The 20,728-nt window shown below is 40.7% G+C and overlaps 1 protein-coding gene across 1 annotated transcript in view; it reads right to left on the bottom strand.

Annotated features, from left to right (window-relative positions):
* PIEZO2 (piezo type mechanosensitive ion channel component 2) overlaps positions 1 to 20,728 on the bottom strand; it is a 377,083-nt gene that overhangs the window by 178,959 nt on the left and 177,396 nt on the right. Inside the window, exon 4 of the mRNA XM_075213287.1 lies at positions 2,170 to 2,212. Coding sequence (XP_075069388.1) covers positions 2,170 to 2,212 — 43 coding nt within the window. The remainder of the gene's footprint in view (positions 1 to 2,169; positions 2,213 to 20,728) is intronic.

The following is a 20,728-nucleotide window of genomic DNA, read 5'->3' as shown; positions in this document are numbered from 1 at the left end:
GAGACAAATAAACAAACACAGGTGGGGTGTAGTATATTCTTTGAGTTTATCAAAACAAATCATCATCTATATATAATGTTTTAGTCATCTAGACATTTAAGCTCTGCGCAAGCGTGAATCACTATGCCCAACATCAGCAAATATTACAAAGAAAAAAGAAAGGCATACATGTCTTGTGAAACAGGACATAGCTGTTACAATTCATAGTTGCAGTTCTTGCATGTCCCTGAAACTTGCTAAGAAACTAAAGTCTATTTTGACTTATAAAGTTTTAGGCCTAAGCAATATTCTTTTGAACAATCTGAAATCCAATTAACTCTCAAGCACAACATACAACTTTACTACTTCAATACATACTCAATAATGTGTCACTAATTCAACCACTATATTTCACATTTTATTATAATTACCAGGGACACTATGCTACTGGGAATGGGTATTATATATATATATATATATATATATATACATATATATATTTATTTATTTTTTTTTCTGCACATCTCTATGGGGTACAAGAAAAAATGAGCAGGGATGCCTGCTATTACAATGGCGCAATGTGTCTACATGGACATTGTGTAGATACCTTGTGCCGAATTGAATCTCCCCCACTGAGTCTAAACTCTTTACCCTATACACACACTTACATTAACCTATGAATATAGGAGAAAATCAGAGAACCCTGAGGAAACCCATGCAAACGCTTGAGAGGATACACAACTCCCTAGTGACAGTGCCCTGGTCAAATGAGGAACCAAAGTCCCTGTGCTGTGAGGCCACTGTGCCGCCTGCACCATCCCTTCCGAGCATGCAATGCTAACATGGTTTTAAAAAAATGTTTTAGTGTTCCATTAATACTTCCATTCAACATACAAGATATTAAAATGTGTGGTTGCTCAATATTAAATAGGAAAAGTGTCTCTGCCAGTTGTGCAACTTGTCACCTTTTTAACAGTGCTTAAACTCCAACTATATACACCAAGGAGGAACTGGAAAAGTGTATTTTATTTTTAATATTATATTATTATTATTTTTATTATCATTATTAACATTTATTTATATAGGAACAGCATACTCTGTAGCACTTTACAATTGGGGACAAACACTGTAGTAAAGCTTTTAATCTATTATATTTTTATTTTCAATAAGTCATATCTAACACAATAGGTCATCTCAAACTATTTTAGCACCCTGTATACATGTAGCAACATAACTTGATTTTGTTTACTACCATAGTTCTTATTATTAGGCCATGATGTTTCATTTGTTTTTGTTATTTTTTGTGACTAAAGTGAACCATTCACATCTAAGTCATCATTTCCTCTTCATCATCACAGAAAGTCACCAGGTCATTTTGTGGCACTCTAATGTGTCAAAGCTATCCAACAAAAATGCATTTTCCACCATGTACCATGCTAACTGGTAATATTCACATGAAATTCAAAACTGCTTCCATCATACATTGTCCTTTTGGTTCAAAAATCCACTAAAAGATTGGATGGATGATTTTAAGCAAGTCACAATACTCAATTTGTTTTTTTCTGTTAAAAATATAAAGGGAAGCCGTCCAAATAAACTCATGAGTAAATGGGGTGTTTTAGTGGCCTGAGATAACACGTTTTTGGCAACTGATATCTAACAAACTATCAAAGTTATGTGCATTTAGGCTAACTAAGAGTTTTAGTTACTGCCAGTGGTGTTTCCATTGGCAGCCTCTTTGCTGTGTTAATTTCAACTGTTAATGACAAAAAATATTTTAGCTGGCACATGTCACATAAATAATTATTCAAATGATAAAGCCCAGACTACTTTGGTTACAATCAGTCTCTATACATCATTTAAATTTTATGGTAGGATCATTATTCTACGTTTTTCCAAAGTAGGTTTTCTCCATGTAAAATGTGATATACAGTATTTTTTTTAGCAAAGAATCATGGGATTGTAGTAGCAGACAAATAAATTGATTGGTGGAATGAGATATTTCCTCAGAGAATTATAAAAATATCAGTAACAACATCTACCACACAATTATACAGCACGTTACATACAACTTGTGATACTTATTAATATAGGCAATTATCATGAATTAAAATAACATGTACATGGTCTATTTATTATTTCTGGGTATAGTACTCTGTGTTAACTAATATTAATAAATGCATTACATACCTTTCAAAGCCTATCTGTCGAAATGTTTTCTCCCAAGTTGAGCCTATAATTAAAGATAGAAAACAGTTGTCAGTATATTATAAATAATTGTAATAATTGGTACTGTACAGGTTGAATTTATGTTCTTCAAAGTTGTTTATTTCAAATTCATAAGAAGATAAAGTGAAAGATTACAAATTTCGTTCAACAATTACACCATTTTCATGTATTTATTCAATAGTTGCATCCGCATTAAACGAGTCTGGATTCCAATAGGAAAACAATGATTCTTTCCCATCTCAGACCAAACCGTGAAAACACCTAAGAACAAATCTCCCACATACAAAGAACATAGCATTATTTTACCTTTATTTAAATAGTACAACAATAAGAAGTAGGTAAGCAGCATAAAGTCATCATAATGAATTATATGTCATGTTAAAGTAACAGAAAGTTAGATTGTGAGACCTTTGACCTCATCTGTCCTGTTATTACAGAATTTCAGCTACAAGTGCGTCTACACATTAAAAAAAGGGCATGAAAAGGATGTGTGAAGCTGGATCTCAACATTTTAGTCTACATAGCAGGTACTGGAGTAAATTCACAACAACAGTAACAAATAGAATAAACTGGAAAATAGCAGCACTGCATTCATTGAAATTAGACTTACACAAATGTAAATGTCAGTTATAACTTAAATCAATCACATATATCCACGTAACATATATGCAGTTCTTTTAGCACAATATTCTATTAATAATTAATGTGATACTGCAGTTAATCAAGGCAGCTAAACAAGGGAGGAACAAGACTACATGCAATATCACAAGGAGAGGATTTTTGGACTGAACATTGTTCCATTTAAGTGCATTCGCATGCATGCATTGTACACTTATCCACTAGGGGTTAACGCAAGCAGATAAGCGAACATTGTGCTGTATATTTCCTATTGAACTTCTATGGCACATTCGTACAAATTACCCATTCATTTCAATGAAGTTGTGTGCTACATGTAGACACTCCATTAAATTGAATGGGTCATAGAAATGAATAAGTCATAGACATCAATGGAGCTGTTTTTTAACCCATCAATAGATATTTATTTAATCTCTATTGATGTTGGGGAAAAGCAGGAACTTCCTGGTCCTCCTTTTAACGCCAGCCAATCACATTGTGGTTAGTGTGGGGAAAATCACTTGTGATTGGCCTAGAGGTTAAAGGGAGTCCCAGGCAATTAATTCTTCTCTCATTCTGCAGAGGGGTTTTGAGTGAAGAATTTTGCTGCATCCCTTGTCCATTGTTATTTCTTGCTTTGGATTAAAAAAATCTGTCTCGGATAGTCCTTTAGATTGAAAGAATATCTTTCTTAGATTTTCCATTGGATCACACATTAAGGACATTTCCCTGTTGGTTAAAAACTGCAAGAATGCCACTGAATTATAAATTGCAAGAATTATCATTGGATTACTGCTGAACAAGATGAAAGAAGTAGATGTTTGTGTATAATAGTGGTGAGTAGGGTTATTGAGGAGTGTTTAATTAATAACATTATAATTTTTACAAATTAATTACTTACCAATTACTCTTTTATACTAATTTTAACATTATACTATGACCACTTAATTGACAAAATTGCATCTCCAGTGGGCCCCATATTCATCAATACCCGGTACCCACAGCCCAGGGATACAAGGAAGAGCCCAAGATGTTTTTATGCAGCTCTTTACTACAGTGGTTCCAGTCATGGTCTAATTCCTGCTGTGACAAGGTTATCCCACGTTCAAATGTTTAAGCATTATAGATTGTAAGCTTGAGAGCAGGACCCTCATACCTCTCTGTCTGTCTGTATTGCCCAGTATTGTTGTATTAATGTGTTTGTTCCCAATTATAAAAAGCTATGTAATTTGCTGGTGCTGTATAAATAAATGTTGATGATAATTCATTACAAACTAATGTCATCAGTGAAGCCTATTAAATTCATTAAGTCCCCTGGTCTTATTTCCCCTAGTTCTGTAGGCAAGTCCAGCTTTCTCCACCTACCCCTTCTTTTTTCAACATCTTCATCTCTAATTTTGTCTACAACACTTAAGACAAGTCCTACATCTTCCCATCAATGTTACATCTATCACCAAATTCTTACACAAAAACCAGATGGGTGGCCACTCTTTACATCTTTATAGTCACTTGAGAAATTTTGTCTGTGAAGCTTTTATATTGTATGAAATAAACACTTTTGTCTTGTTTTATTCATCTAAGTTCCTTGCGTTTACAAGCTCGAACAAAGAGAGCTTTTTCACCTTCTGCTTTATCCCACGTTATTATATTATCACTGTATCGTATTTATATCTGATCATAGAACACTGCAAATCATGTTGGCTAAGAATAGTTATAAATCACTTGACCGTTATATATTTTTACAGTTGACAAATTCCCTTCGTCTTTTAAACAGATGAAACTCACCAAATGTCTATTACTGTGGACTATTTTGAATTTTGTTTTCAGAACACTTACTCAGTCTCCTTATAGTCTACCTTGATTTAACAGTGATTCTGTTGTTGATTTTAACACTGTGGAAAGATTATATCAACTGAAGTCAGTAAAGTATCTTGATTTATTGGTTGAAATATGAATGTTGTTCCATTTGAGATAATCTATGTGCTCTTATTTTGGCTGTATATTTAAAATATGTTTAAAGGATACTTTTCATTACGTACTACTTCTAGAAAATGTGTTTAAAAACCTTGTAAACTCCCTAACCACGGATGGACTAACAATGTGTGTTGGTATAAAAGTAGGGATCACAAAATAAGGCAACTCCCATCCACATGGATAGAAATCAAATATCCATATCAAGAAATAAATAAAAAGTCTAAAAGGACACTACTAAATGAATGAAATTCGCATATAATACTGCCAATGATGATCTATATTAATCAGTACTTATCCCTGACTTTTAATTACACATCAACAAAACAACAGCTTAATTTAGACCGCGTATAAGTGCAATCATTTTGTAATTTATTTAACTATTGTTACACTTTACCATACAATTGCAGCTAAATGCACCACAGTTCAATAACTAAACAGGTAATCACCGACAACCTGCAATTTCACCAGCTTTTTTATGCCACTACTTGTCTTTACCTATAGTGTGTCTGTCTGTGTGTCTGTTAGGGAATTTAGACTGCAAGCTCCAAAGGGGCAGGGACTGATGTGAATGATTTCTCTGTACAGCACTGCGGAATTAGTAGCGCTAAATAAATAAATGGTGATGATGATGATGATAGTTATCAGTCTTAGGCAGACTTTTTTTTACTGAGTCTAGAACAGACACAAATGTACTAACTTAAGTTAGGTACACACTACAGAATTTTCCACCAACTTTTTATGCCGATCGTTTTTACATCCGATCGCTCGGTCCATGAACTGCATACACACTATGACGATGAAGGGAAGAGCGGACGTCCCATTAGCGACTTTTTACAGCCATATTGCCGTGAGCAATAATTTTAATTTCGAACACACAGAAGCATCATTTGCGGGGTATGTAACGATATACCAAATACATTAGCATAAAGGGAGATTTCACTATAGTTAACACCCAAAGCCACACAAAAAGAGAAGGCAACACTGTCTCTTCATTCTTTACTATAAAATAGAAGTTTATTACCATACATAAAATTTAGAAAAAAACATTTAACTGGTAAAGTGCAATGCAATAAATATTCCCTAATAATAAAATCCCTTTGTATGTAATGGAATGCTCCATTCTCTGCTGGCATCATCGCTGATTGGTTCACAGCAGAAACGAACGCCCTTGTCTGAGTGTATAAAATGACAGGGGTCTGTCTGGCGGCGAGGAGCGTGAGAGGATGACGAGTGAGGAGAAGTTATCAGTGGGGGTTGCGGGTGAGGAGAAGGTGTCAGTCGGGGTTGCGGGTGAGGAGAAGGTGTCAGTCGGGGTTGCGGGTCAGGAGAAGGTGTCAGTGGGGGTTGCAGCTATGGAGACCGAGACCGAGTCAAGGATGGTGCTGGAAGGGCCGAAACATGTTAAGAAAGTTAAGGTGGGGGATGGAGATGCTCAAGAAGAGCAAAGAGCAAAGCCAATGAGCCCAAGAGAGGTGGAGATGATGGTTAAAGTACTGGACCAGTATGACTACAACATTAAAAAAGGTCAGTAGCACATGTAGTGTACCTGTTTGAAAGACTTTATTTCATTCTAGTTTCACACTAAGCAATCTAAATGCCTAATTTGTAACATAGAATTTTTTTCGTCAGAACGAAGAATTAACTGTGAGAAGGTCTGTTTAGATACCACTGATACCACTAATGTAACACCTGTTATCAAACAAGAAAAAATTGATGTTGAATCCCAAGATATGAAAGAAGTTATACACTAAGGTATTTCAGTGTATATATATATATAGACAACTAAATGCTTTGGTTACCTGTACCGTTATAATTAACCAAAATGGTGCCTGTTTTCCAGAATATATGAAGATTAAGCCGGCTATTATTGTGATTGAGCCACAGGGACCACAACATAAACTGATCTCGAGCAGTGTGCAAGGTGAGCAAATGAGAGTATTTCTGGTGTTGGATATAAATTACAGTTATAGAAGTTTAATGGTAAACATTTTTTATTTCCTTGTTTCGTAAATAAAGAAATCAAAGGGAATATAAAAACCTTGAGAAAATTTTTGTTGAAATGTGTATGCTGTTTGGAACTGTTCTGCCACAAACTTGTCATATTCTGCAATAAAAATGTTTGTACTTTTTTTCCTGCAATAAAACTGTTGCATGAACACTGTGTGGTTTATTCTGGGTATTTTACAAATATTAGTTAATAAAGGTTAAGATGACTTTATAACTTTAATAGTTTATAAATGTATACGTTTATAAAGGGTAAATATGAATAGATTCCCAACATAGATGCAAAGGGTAATAACACACGTGCTTTATATAAGTGTAATGGTCTGCAGCCAGACAGGTGCAATACACATTTACACAAAACACAAGTCCGTGGTGTGCGGATACTGCACCACGTGGGACTGCTACAGGCATAACAAATTTACAGGTCGAAGAAGTATCGGAGAATTGGCGTGGATCGGTCGGAAGTTTATTAGCACTACACATTGGAAAGGAGATTGGAACGAAAATATTGAACGGTACGACCAACCAAATGAGTCGACAATCGTCCATTTGGGCAGACTTTCGACCATCGTGTCACTACATTTACTGACCCGACTTTCGAATGAGTGGTCATATGTCGGATGGTTGAGCCGATTATTGGACAAAAACCCTGTAGTGTGTACCTAGCTTTAGCCTAGGGTTCTACCTATATACAACTTGTAGTCACCCCATAATCAAACAACAGGCAGATGTTTTACAGCAAAAGGCTGTCCACTTTCAGCCTAGCCTTGCTATACGTTACATACACACTATAAGAAACCTAGAATATAGGGATGTTCTTATTCTGTCTAATGCTATTGCCTTAGAAAGGTCATGTGGTGGTTTCCTCTGTTTTTATTATTATTATTATTATCATTTATTTGTTAGGCGCCACAAGGTTTCCGCAGCGCCGCACATAGTACAAACAGTAGACTATACAGGGTATAACAGTACAGGACAATAAACAAAAGTACCAATACTTCAGAAACTCCAGGCAGGCAGATGCAATAGACACGGAGCAGAAGAACGGGTAAGGAGACAGGAGGGAAGAGGGCCCTGCTCAAGCGAGCTTACATCCTAAGGGAGGGTTAAACAGACCAGGCACAAGAGGAGCCAGTTGAGGGAATGGGAGAGAGTGGAGAATGAGTGGAGGAGATGGGGGTTAAGTGGATGGTTGGTAGGCTTTGAGAAAGAGGTGAGTTTTGAGTGCACGTTTGAAGGAGCACAGAGTAGGAGAGAGACGGATGGAGCGAGGGAGGTCATTCCAGTGAAGGGGGGCTGCACGGGAAAAGTCCTGGATTCTGGAATGGGAAGAGGTGATCAGAGTGGAGGAGAGGCGGCGGTCATTGGCCGAGCGCAGGGAGCGGGTGGGAGTGTGAATGGAGAGAAGGTTAGAAGTATAAGGGGCAGTAGAGTGGGAGAGAGCCTTGTAAGTGGTGGTGAGGAGTTTGAAAAGAATTCTGTAGGGGAAGGGGAGCCAGTGTAGGGCAAGGCAGAGAGGGGAGGCAGAGGAGGAGCGGCGTGAGAGGTAGATGAGTTTTGCGGCCGCATTAAGTATAGAGCGGAGGGGGGAGAGATGGGAGTGGGGGAGGCCGGTGAGGAGGAGGTTGCAGTAATCCAGGCGGGAGATGATGAGTGCGTGTATGCTGGTTTTGGTGGCCTCCTAAGAGAGAAAGGGACGGATGCGGGCGATGTTGCGTAGTTGGAAGCGACAGGCTTTGGCAAGAGAATGAATGTGGGGGGTAAAAGAGAGAGAGGAGTCAAGGGTGACACCCAAGCAGTGGAGTTGGGTGACAGAGGAGATGGTGGTGTTGTTAACAACAATGGAGAGGTCATGGTGGGATGGGAGGCTGGGAGGAGGAAAGACAATGAGTTCAGTTTTGGAAATGTTGATTTTGAGAAAGCGCTCCGACATCCAGGAGGAGATGGCGGAGAGGCAGTCAGATACCTGAGCGAGGAGGGTGGAGGAAACATCAGGTGAAGAGATGTAAAGTTGAATGTCATCAGCATAAAGGTGATACTGAAGGCCAAAGGAGGAGATGAGAGCACCAAGGGAGGAAGTATAGAGCGAAAAGAGTAGAGGGCCGAGAACGGAGCCCTGTGGGACTCCTACAGCGAGAGGGTAGGGGGAGGAGGAAGAACCAGACATGGATACAGAGAAGGAGCGGTTAGCGAGGTATGAGGTGAACCAGGCGTGGACAGAACCAGAGAGGCAGAGAGAGAGAAGAGTTTGCAGCAGGAGGGGGTGATCCACGGTGTCAAAGGCTGCGGAAAGGTCAAGGAGGATGAGTAGGGAGAAATGTCCCTTGTATTTGGCCGATAGGAGATCATTAGTAACCTTGGCCAGGGTTTATCAATAATACATTGTTTTCTTGGGGGGGGGGGGGACTAGTAGTATAAATTTCTTAGCTTCTGAATCATTGCAGATAGTTGACAAGACTGCAATATAGAGTAGAGGTACTTATTGTAATTTTTGTGGGAAACTTTATGACCAAAATATTTTCATCTGAAAGAAATGTTTTACTGTAACAAGATGTACCTAAATATGGAGCAACCTACAAGCCAATGCTTTGCAAAATAACCCTTCTGTAATTGTTGCTTCCTGTTTATGTGAACCACTGTGGTTTCTTAAAACACACAAGACATAAAAGACCATAGCTGGATGCCTAATAATCCCAAACCATAAACACTAATGTAAACAAGACAGGATTAATGTTTTGTGACACACAAAATCTTTGTGGCTTGAGTCACAGTAGCATGGCACAGCAGTTTCACCAAATAGAAATAATGTTTTCCAAACATAGAGGAGGGCATTTATGAAACCGTAGTAAAAAGTGAAATTATATTTAAATTCCATAGTCAGTATTTGGATCAAACCAGAAATACATATATTGTTATTCTTGAAATATAAACATATAAAAAAATCCTTGAAAATATACATATTAATGACTATGCATAAATTATATTTATGTGTATTCTAAATAAATTGTGCAAGAATAATTGCATTTAACTTATAAATTGAAGGTGATTTTCAGTACTCTGTATCTAGCACATATACATTTATGTATTAACATCTTTTCCCATAGTGCTTTGTGTAGTGTTTCCCAAAGTATTGTTAAGACTGTTTAATCAGTGGGACATAATCCATTTTTTATTCCTTAAATCACTCCAATTAGATTACCATACATTTATGTTTGCTTCACATTAAAGACAGTCAACGCAGTTTTGGACCTGCAGAGACAAAATCACATTTTTGGAATTATAGACAAGAAGATGCTTCTGCTCAATAGTCAAGCTCTAATTCAATTAGCTATATATTTATTTATATTTCTATGCCTGATAAAGTCCATTTACAAACTGTAGCTAAATTACAACCAACTCAATCTTCTGTATTATTACAAACTAGTTAAATGACGGAAAAAAATAAGAGTGGTTTTTGATTATGCTGTCCTTTCATTAAGTGCTCAATAACAGGGGCAGACCTTATTGCACCCAATTTGACCTTTGTGGCAGCATTGACTGAATAATTTGTCAGATGGCTGCTCAGCTGCAAAATACTTAGTGTGGCATAATTCACAAATACTGTTCATGGGGCCACAGTTATTGCTCATCAGCACCAGTAGTCTGAGCAGCAGCAAAACAACTCATTCTTGTCGGGTGTCTCTGTATACTGGTCAAATTGGTTATCTGCTTTTTGTTTGTTGAATTAATTCTATTTTGCTGTTAATTCTAGAACAAGAGCCATATATGAAAGAGTACCATAGTTTTAGCCACAGCAAGCAGGACAAATGTGAGAAACTTGAGGCTACCTACAACATGATAATTTTCCCCCTCCAACCCATCTCTCATTGCAGTGAATTAATAGAGTTCTTTTTGATGGCTGTTATACCATTCTGGTGGCATCAATGCAAAACGTAAGTGAAACAGGTTTACTAGTATGCTAAGCAGTCTATTTTTATGAATAGTGTGCAAATTGAAAGTTCATTCTGATGACAATGATACAATTCTAGTTGGCTAGTGCATAATGGCGAGTGCATTATGCAGACTGATATCTGAATTCTAGTGTCTAAAATAGAACACAATTTGGTGACTAATGTATAAAGTGGGACTAGCATATAAACCTCCAATCCAGAGGCTAGTGTGTAATGAAATTACAATCTCTGATGGTCAGTTACAGCAGACTTCTAGTCTGCTGTATTAGACACAGCAGACCTTCAACCTCTGGTAGCCAGTAAATAACAGACCTCCAATCTCCAGTGGCCAGTCTATACAGACCACTAATTCATGGTGGTCAGTGAACAATAGACCTCCAATCCATTATGACCATTGTACAGCAGACCTCCAGTCCCTTGTGGCCAGTGTACAGCAGGCTTCTAATCACTGGTGGTCAGTGTAAAACCAACCTACAATCTCTGCTGGTCACTGCATAGTAAACATCCGATCTATCATAGCAACTGTATAGCAGACCTCTAAATTTCCCACTTCCACCTGCCATGACTTTTTCAGCATCCACTGCTCCTTCTGCCACTTTCAAATTGCTGGCAGTAGTAGCTGCCGGGAGCCATCAATTACATCAAGCTGACTGCTCCTAGCACTGAATTTACCATGCTCTAAAACAGACAATGTGCATGTTCTAAATCACACCATAAACACAATAGAAGTGCTGGAAGTAATCAGCTACAAGTAAAATATGGCTCACAGCAACTCTTCCCCAAGCAAATGAGTGGGCATGAATTGATCGTGGCAGGATGGTCCAGCACTCTCAAGGTTTATAGCTTCTTAACTGTCTCCCACCAACAATCTCTAGGCTTCATACGCAGCTCAAGCATGTACTCTCTAATGGTGACCCTGACCGTGAGGGAAAAAAGACAATATATGCCAAAGATGATACACCCCCTTTAACCTTCTTTTATATTTTTATACATCCATAGATAACTGAAGTTACTTCATAGAAATGTTCTTAAATAGATTTTACAGCTGACTTTTAGTAAAAAAGGATGATATCACATATGCTACACTATATAATAGTGGTATCATTTATTTGGAATGAGGTTTCCATATTTTGAATGCTAACGTTAATGTATTTAATATGAAAACTGTATGTTGAGGCTTCTGTTAGGAAACCCTAATGTAATCACTAAGCGAAGCTGAGCACATAAACTATCATCTTCTGCTTCTCTTTATATATACTCTGGAACACAGTTTATGAAAATGTGAATATAAGTATAAATGTTTAGATCTCTGGATTAAAGGTGGGCATATAAGTCACAGTTTAACAGAGAGCAGAACATGCCACTTAAAACACTGCCAATTTATTATATTCACTATATGTTTTATAAAGGAAGCACATTAGTAACTTTGATTACACATTTATTAGTGAGACATTAACACTTTTGCTAATAAATCCTGCTCATCTTAGTAAAGAATTATCCAGTTCACGGCCAGGGCAGCATTTCTCAACTACTAAGGAGTTCTGTGGGTATGAAGGAATGTAGCATTGCACCATCATCCACACAGCCTTTTTTTAACATTATGTATTTATATTCATTTTTATTGCAATGTTAGTAACTACAAGGAACTAAGGTACTGAAATTAATTTTAAATCACTAGTTCAGAAATCTGTTTCCCAGTGCCTTGCACACACATCCACTGAGAGATGTATAATATACATATATAGTGGTTGACGTATGCTAGAATGGCTATACTGTTACTTTTCCTACTGCCTTTATTGCAAATTCAATTCACTTTTTCCATACCAAATTTACACTTCCACCACTCTGTGGTTTTTGTTTCCCACCATAATGTTATCACAGTATCATAGTGTTAGCTCTTTTTAAAACACATATGCACATAACTGTAATAACCATTCGATTTATATGTTCTGTTATTCAACCATAGACTAATATATGCACAATTTACAATTCAGTACAGGTTTTTATAGTTGGTAATTTGGGTGGTAATCATAATTCCTATTAAAATAATACTGACAAAAAGAATACTGACACTAAAATGCAGACACTTAAAATACTGACAAGTAGGAAATACCTAATGTTGTAAACACTGACATGCAAGAAATCCCAACAGCATAAATACCTGCATTGTAGAAATCCCGACACATATAAAATACTGACAGTGTGATTGCCGACAGTTAAAATGACATCAATCTCACTGCCGACATTAAGATGGCACTGCGAGCAGGTAAGGCAGCTATACAGCCACCAGACGCGTCGGTTATACAGCGGCCAGACCCACAGGCTGTATACTGTTAAAAATAGAACAATTAAAATGGTATCACACTATATCCCTTCTTTATCCTTTTTTTTACATGGATATAAAACGGAGGGATTTATAAATCTGGAGACTGAAGAATCAAGTAGCTTTCCCATTCTTGAGGTTGGAGGACATTGCTTCAAGCGGGAGCAATTGAAGGAAGTGTGGTTTTGAAGGAAGCTGTTTGCTGAATCATGACTGATATTAGGGGGTAAATGTATGAACATGCGGGTTCTTCAACACCCGCGTGTTCGGCGATTAAATTTCAAGCGGCGCTGCAGCGCCGCTTGAAATTTAATCGCCGAACACGCGGGTGTTGAAGAACCCGCATGTTCATACATTTACCCCCAGAAGTTAAATATTGTTAATCTCTTACTACTAGAAATACATATGGCAGGACGAAGTTGTAATAACTTTGAATGGACATAAATGAGATTTATTGGACACTTGCATTTATTTAATGGCATAATATTCAGAGTTTTGAACACACTGTTGTTTTGCAATTCTGAAGTATTTTTCACATTTCTGATTGATGTATGTAGATAGTGCCTGATCCACTCCCTTTTCTATTTTTTTTTTTTTATTGTAAATTGCAGTTGGGTGTTACTGTTGAGCGTAAGCACAGGCTGCAATTGATCAGAGTGCCGGTTGTGTCTGTAAATTAAATTTTTTACTATTTGTAGGCCAAATCAACACTTTGAACTCTGAACAATTTTTGCAGTGTGGCAGTGCACATTATCCTGCTGAAAGAGGCCACAGCCATCAGGGAATACTGTTGCCATGATGGGGTATACTTGGTCTGAAACAATGTTTAGGTAGGTGGTAAGTGTCAAAGTAACATCAACATTAGTGCCAGGACCAAAGGTTTTCCAGCAGAACATTGCCCAGAGCATCACACTGCCTCCACTGGCTTGCCTTCTTTCCATAGTGCTTCCTAGTGGCATCTATTCCTCAGTTAGACGACGTACACACACACACACCTGGCCGTCCACATTGTCACGGGCACTAGGAGTCTTTACCCAGGGATCACCAGGTGGTAGGCTTACCAGAGCAATATAGATGGTAATAGGGTACTCTGGTAGCTGGGTGATCACGGACCAGGAAGCAGCAGATGATGAGATGCTCAGGAAAGTCTATGACTAGCAGCACTGGTAATATGGAGGTAATAGTACACGAGGAACTGTAGGACAAGGACACGTGAAGGTAGTCAGTGGTCTGCGGTAGCAAGTTGTACCACTGCTATAGTGAGGAGGAATGTCCAACAGAAACGAGGAGGTGATGAGAGTCAGCGGTCTGCGGATAGCAAGTGGTACCGCTGTCTGAGTGAAGGAGTGGAATCCAAGTGGAGGTATCCGGGGAGTCAGTGGTCTGCGATAGCAAGTTGTACCACTGCTATGTGAGAGGATACTGGAACAGGTGATACTGGAAACAGGGATCAGTGGTCTGCTGCCAGCAAGTTGTACCACTGAATATATATGTGAGGAGGTGCACGGGGAGAGACTGCAACACAGGATATACACAGGCACCTTATACACGATCCACAGTAACATGCACGATATATATATATAACTGACTGAACAGGTCTGCAAATATAGAAAGTCTCTTGAAGTAGTCCAGCCCAAGTTAACACAGTCAATGATGGCAATAGACTCAGCGGATAGCAGACTCCAGAGGAGAACCAACACAGTCCAGCAAGATATGCAATACACCAGCACAGTCAATGAGAAGTATGCATACCGTGGTTCAGAAGCAGGCAGTCAGATAGGAGTGCAGTGCTCCCTGAGTGGCAGGAGGCCGGCTGGATGAGAAGTCCCTGGATAGATGAGGCAGCGGTCTAGTAGGTGCAGCGCACAGGTAAGTAGACCAACAGGGACACGAATCCACAGGAATCAGTAACACGAGGAACTGGACTCATGGAGGACCCAGGAGAATGGAGATGATCCAGCAGAGGAGTAGTTGATAAGATACGAATCCAATGCTGACAGGAGGGTAGAGACCAGCGGGACACGTGAAGGCGTGGAGAGCGGATCAGCAGTAGATGGACGATAGCGCGGTCAGCAGCAGCAGGACTCTGCGGGTACACGGAGGTAACCAGTAGCAACCAATAGGTGTCAGTAGCGATGGAACACGGGAGAGCAGAGACCAGGAGCTGTTGATCACGGAGAGTAGCGGATAGGAATCAGCTAACTGTCACGATGATGAACACAGGCGAGATGCAAGCTGGAGGCTGTAGTGCACAGAGGCAGCGGATAGGAATCAGCTAACAGTCACGATGGTGAACACAGGCGAGTTGCAAGCTGGAGGCTGTAGTGCACGGAGGCAGCGGATAGGAATCAGCAAACACTCACGATGATACAGTTGATGGTAGAAGTGGTATGGGAACCACAGAAGTAGAAGTGGTTAGGAAACCACAGAGGTAGAAGTGGTTTGGAAACCACAGGAATCAGCAGCGCTGAATACACGAGGAATACAGGAACACCTTCAGAGACTCATGGGGAATGAGACTCCAAGATCAGGCAACGTGGTGTTGACCACAGGTGCTTAATATAGGGAGGTTGCCTGATCTGCCAATTAAGTTAAAGGAACATACACTGAAGTATAGGAAAGGGCTGCGCATGCGCAGACCCTCAGGATGGAGGACGGCCACGGTTCCTAAATGTCCGGGAAGAGGCACTCACGGTCCGGTGAGTGACAGTACCCCCCCTTTTAAAGGTGGGCACAGAACGCCTGGAACCGGGCTTGTCCGGATTTTTGGAATAAAACTTCTTCAAAAGGGCAGGAGCATTAAGATCTTCAGCTTTGATCCAAGAGCGCTCCTCAGGACCAAAGCCCTTCCAATGAACGAGGAAACGGAGGACTCCTCGCGAAATTTTTGCGTCTAGTACCTCAGTAATTTCGAAATCCTCCTCCTGATGAACTTGAACTGGCTGCGGAGCTGAGGGAGGATTTGAGAAACGGTTGATAATAAGAGGTTTGAGCAAAGACACATGGAAGGCATTCGAAATCCGAAGATTCTTAGGAAGAAGAAGTTTCACACATACTGGATTGATTACTTGAATGATCCTATATGGACCAATAAAACGAGGGGCGAATTTCATAGATGGAACCTTCAAACGAATATTTTTGGTGGATAACTAGACACGATCTCCAATTTTTAGTGGTGGAATAGCCCGCCTCTTCTTATCTGCGAAAGATTTATATTTGATAGATGTCTTCTTTAAACAGGTTTTGACCTGAGACCAGATATTTTTAAAGGTCTGACAAACAGTTTCCACCGCAGGAACTTGGGTGGGCGGGAGGGCAGGAAATTCCGGAAAAGACGGATGGTGACCGTAGACCACAAAAAATGGAGTTTTGGATGATGACTCATGGTACATGTTGTTATGGGCGAATTCAGCCCAAGGAAGCAACTCTACCCAGTTGTCTTGATTGGCTGATGAGAACATCCTAATAAAAGTCTCAAGATCTTGATTGACACGTTCAGTTTGTCCGTTAGATTGCGGATGGTAAGAAGATGAGAGTGCTAATCGTATGCCCAAGGTTTTACAAAGGGCTCGCCAGAATCTGGAAACGAATTGTACTCCTCTATCCGACACAATCTCAAACGGACATCCATGGATACGGAAGATCTCTTTAATGAAATGTTCAGCCAGAATAGATGAGGAAGGCAAACCAGACAGAGGAATGAAATGAGCCATCTTCGAAAATCTGTCCACCACCACCCAAATAGTGTTATGGTTCTTACTAGGTGGTAAGTCAGTAACGAAATCCATACTAATATGGGTCCACGGTCTGGACGGAATGGGTAGTGGTCGCAGCAACCCTGCTGGAGTTCTGCGGGAGGATTTGAACTGGGAACATAGCTCACAGGAAGCAATGAACTCTTTGACGTCTCTCCTCATCGAAGGCCACCAGTAACTTCGAGAGAGAATCTCAAAGGTCTTGCGTTCACCGGCGTGTCCAGAAAAACGAGAGGCATGAAACCACGAAAGGATTTTCCTCCTTAGAGTAGGAGGCACGAGGGTCTTCCCAAATGGTAGCGTTTTGGTGGATGAAGCAGCCAGTGAGATACATTTGGGGTCTAGAATGGTATGGTTGGAAACCTCTTCTATATCAGAGGACGTCACAAAAGCTCTAGATAAAGCGTCAGCTTTTTTGTTCTTGGCAGCTGGTTTGAAGGTTATTATTAACTCAAAACGGGAAAAGAAAAGAGACCATCTTGCTTGACGAGGGTTCAAGCATTGGGCAGACTGGAGATATGACAAGTTCTTATGATCCGTGAAGATCGTCACCGGATGGCGAGCTCCTTCCAACAAGTATCTCCATTCCTCTAATGCAGCTTTGATAGCCAGTAACTCCTTGTCCCCGATAGTATAATTCTTCTCTGCGGGCAGGAGACCCCGAGAATAGAAGGCACAAGGATGGAATTTTTGCTGTTCCGAGCGTTGGGAGAGAATAGCTCCTAAGCCCACATTAGAGGCATCTACTTCCAGGAAGAAGGGGAGTGTCACATCAGGCTGTCGAAGGATTGGAGCCGAAGAGAAGGACTCTTTTAGTGTTTGGAAGGCTTGAAGAGCCTCAGGTGACCATTGCTTAGGATTAGCCCCCTTCCTAGTCAGGGCCACAATAGGAGATGCAATGGAAGAAAAGTCTTGAATGAAGCGTCTATAGTAATTGGCAAAACCTAAAAAACGCTGGATAGCACGAAGAGTAGTTGGCTGGGGCCAATGTAGTACAGCATTCACCTTGTCTGGATCCATCTTCAGGCCAACTCCGGAAACTATATACCCCAAGAATGGAATCTGGGGTAATTCGAATGAACATTTTTCTAATTTACAGAACAATGAATTTTTCCGTAGCCTGGAGAGGACTTCTGCCACATGTTGGTGGTGAGAAGGCAGGTCCTGTGAAAATATCAATATGTCGTCCAGGTAGACGACGACACATACATATAATAAGTCCCGGAAGATCTCATTGATGAAACCTTGAAAAACAGCGGGGGCATTACACAGCCCGAAAGGCATTACCAGATATTCGTAATGCCCGTCTCTGGTGTTAAACGCTGTCTTCCATTCGTCACCGGAACGGATTCTGATTAAATTGTAGGCACCACGAAGATCCAACTTAGTAAAGATACGGGCTCCCTTGATGCGATCGAATAGCTCAGTGATCAGCGGAATGGGATACCGATTCTTAATAGTAATGGCATTGAGTCCACGAAAATCTATGCAAGGGCGTAAAGATCCATCCTTCTTTTTAACGAAGAAGAACCCAGCTCCAGCGGGAGAGGTGGAAGGTCGAATAAACCCACGCTGGAGGTTCTCCTGTATATACTCAGATGTAGCTTGAGTTTCAGGTAACGAGAGTGGATAGACCCGGCCCCTGGGGGGAGTCTTGCCAGGTAGAAGGTCGATCGGACAATCCCAAGAACGATGAGGAGGAAGACGTTCAGACTGAGCTTTATCAAAAACATCAGTAAATGAAGCATATTGAGGAGGGAGTCCCGGTGAGGTAGATGAGATGGAAGATTGCTGTACTTTGAGAGGAATGACTTGGGAAAGGCAACGATGGTGACATTCAGACCCCCAAGACGTGACTTGAGGGGTGCCCCAGTCAATCTGGGGAGAGTGACACTGAAGCCATGGAAGGCCTAAGACAATTGGACTTGTCGTAACAGGAAGGATTAAAAACGATATTTCTTCATGATGCAGGGCACCAATCTGAAGGGTTACTGGAGACGTACTCTGGGTGATGAGACCGTTGATGAGACGTGATCCATCTATAGCCGTCACAGTAATGGGTGTTTTTAAGGTAATCACTGGTAGAGACCATTGATTTACTAATGATTTGGAAATAAAATTTCCTGCTGCTCCGGAATCAATCAATGCCTGTGACTCAAAGGTTTTGGTAGCACAGGAAATCGTAACATCAAAGGCGCAGACTTTAGATTTCATGGAAGATGGAGAGGACTCCAGGGACCCTAACTTCACCTCTCCAGAACTAGTTAGGGCCTGGCATTTCCCGATCTCTTAGGGCAAGAGCTGAGAACATGAGTGGAATCAGCACAATAGATACAGAGTCTATTCTTTACTCTTCGTTTCCTCTCCTCTGAAGATAATTTGGAACGTCCTATCTCCATGGGAATCACAGAGGGTGAAACTGGACGAAATTGAGGGTTAGAACGAAGAGGTGCTTTAGCAGAAGTTGTTTTCTCAGCCTCTCTTTCACGAAATCTCATATCAACACGATGGCACAGAGAGATCAAATCTTCAAGTGACGAAGGAAGCTCTTGAGTAGTCAGTGCATCTTTAATTTTATCGGAAAGCCCCTGCCAGAAGGCGGCAACTAGGGCTTCAGTATTCCACTGAAGTTCAGAGGCTAAGATCCTAAATTGAATGACGTACTGGCCTACTGTATGAGATCCTTGTCGTAGACGGAGGATGCTGGAAGCAGCGGAGGTCACACGACCTGGTTCATCGAACACACTTCGGAATGTAGAAATGAATTTGGCACTATCTTGTAATATTGGATCGTTTCTTTCCCACAGAGGGGAGGCCCAAGCCAGGGCTTGTCCTGAAAACAAAGAGATAAGATAGGCCACTCTGGAACGATGGGTAGAAAAATTTTGAGGTTGGAGCTCAAAATGGACTGAACATTGGTTAAGGAAACCCCTACAAGTTTTGGGGTCTCCATCGTATTTTGACGGAGTAGGCAGGTGAAGCGTGGAAGCTATAGAAACCTGGGATGGCACTGGGGAAACGGAGGAAAGCACAGGAGCCTCAGTAGTAGCTGTCACAGTCTGTCCAGATGTTCCTTGGGAGGTTAATGACTGATAACACTGAAGTAACAGCTGTTGGCGGGCATCCTGTTGCTCCACACGGCTGACCAGATGCTGCAGCATCTCCTTGGCGGTAGGTTCCGTATCTGGGTCTGTCATGGCCTGATCTTACTGTCACGGGCACTAGGAGTCTTTACCCAGGGATCACCAGGTGGTAGGCTTACCAGAGCAATATAGATGGTAATAGGGTACTCTGGTAGCTGGGTGATCACGGACCAGGAAGCAGCAGATGATGAGATGCTCAGGAAAGTCTATGACTAGCAGCACTGGTAATATGGAGGTAATAGTACACGAGGAACTGTAGGACAAGGACACGTGAAGGTAGTCAGTGGTCTGCGGTAGCAAGTTGTACCACTGCTATAGTGAGGAGGAATGTCCAACAGAAACGAGGAGGTGATGAGAGTCAGCGGTCTGCGGATAGCAAGTGGTACCGCTGTCTGAGTGAAGGAGTGGAATCCAAGTGGAGGTATCCGGGGAGTCAGTGGTCTGCGATAGCAAGTTGTACCACTGCTATGTGAGAGGATACTGGAACAGGTGATACTGGAAACAGGGATCAGTGGTCTGCTGCCAGCAAGTTGTACCACTGAATATATATGTGAGGAGGTGCACGGGGAGAGACTGCAACACAGGATATACACAGGCACCTTATACACGATCCACAGTAACATGCACGATATATATATATAACTGACTGAACAGGTCTGCAAATATAGAAAGTCTCTTGAAGTAGTCCAGCCCAAGTTAACACAGTCAATGATGGCAATAGACTCAGCGGATAGCAGACTCCAGAGGAGAACCAAC

Source organism: Mixophyes fleayi, chromosome 5 (assembly GCF_038048845.1).
Source record: "Mixophyes fleayi isolate aMixFle1 chromosome 5, aMixFle1.hap1, whole genome shotgun sequence".
NCBI classification, from domain to species: domain Eukaryota; kingdom Metazoa; phylum Chordata; class Amphibia; order Anura; family Limnodynastidae; genus Mixophyes; species Mixophyes fleayi.
Note: the sequence above shows the minus strand (reverse complement) of the source record. Positions and strands in the feature narration are given on the sequence as shown.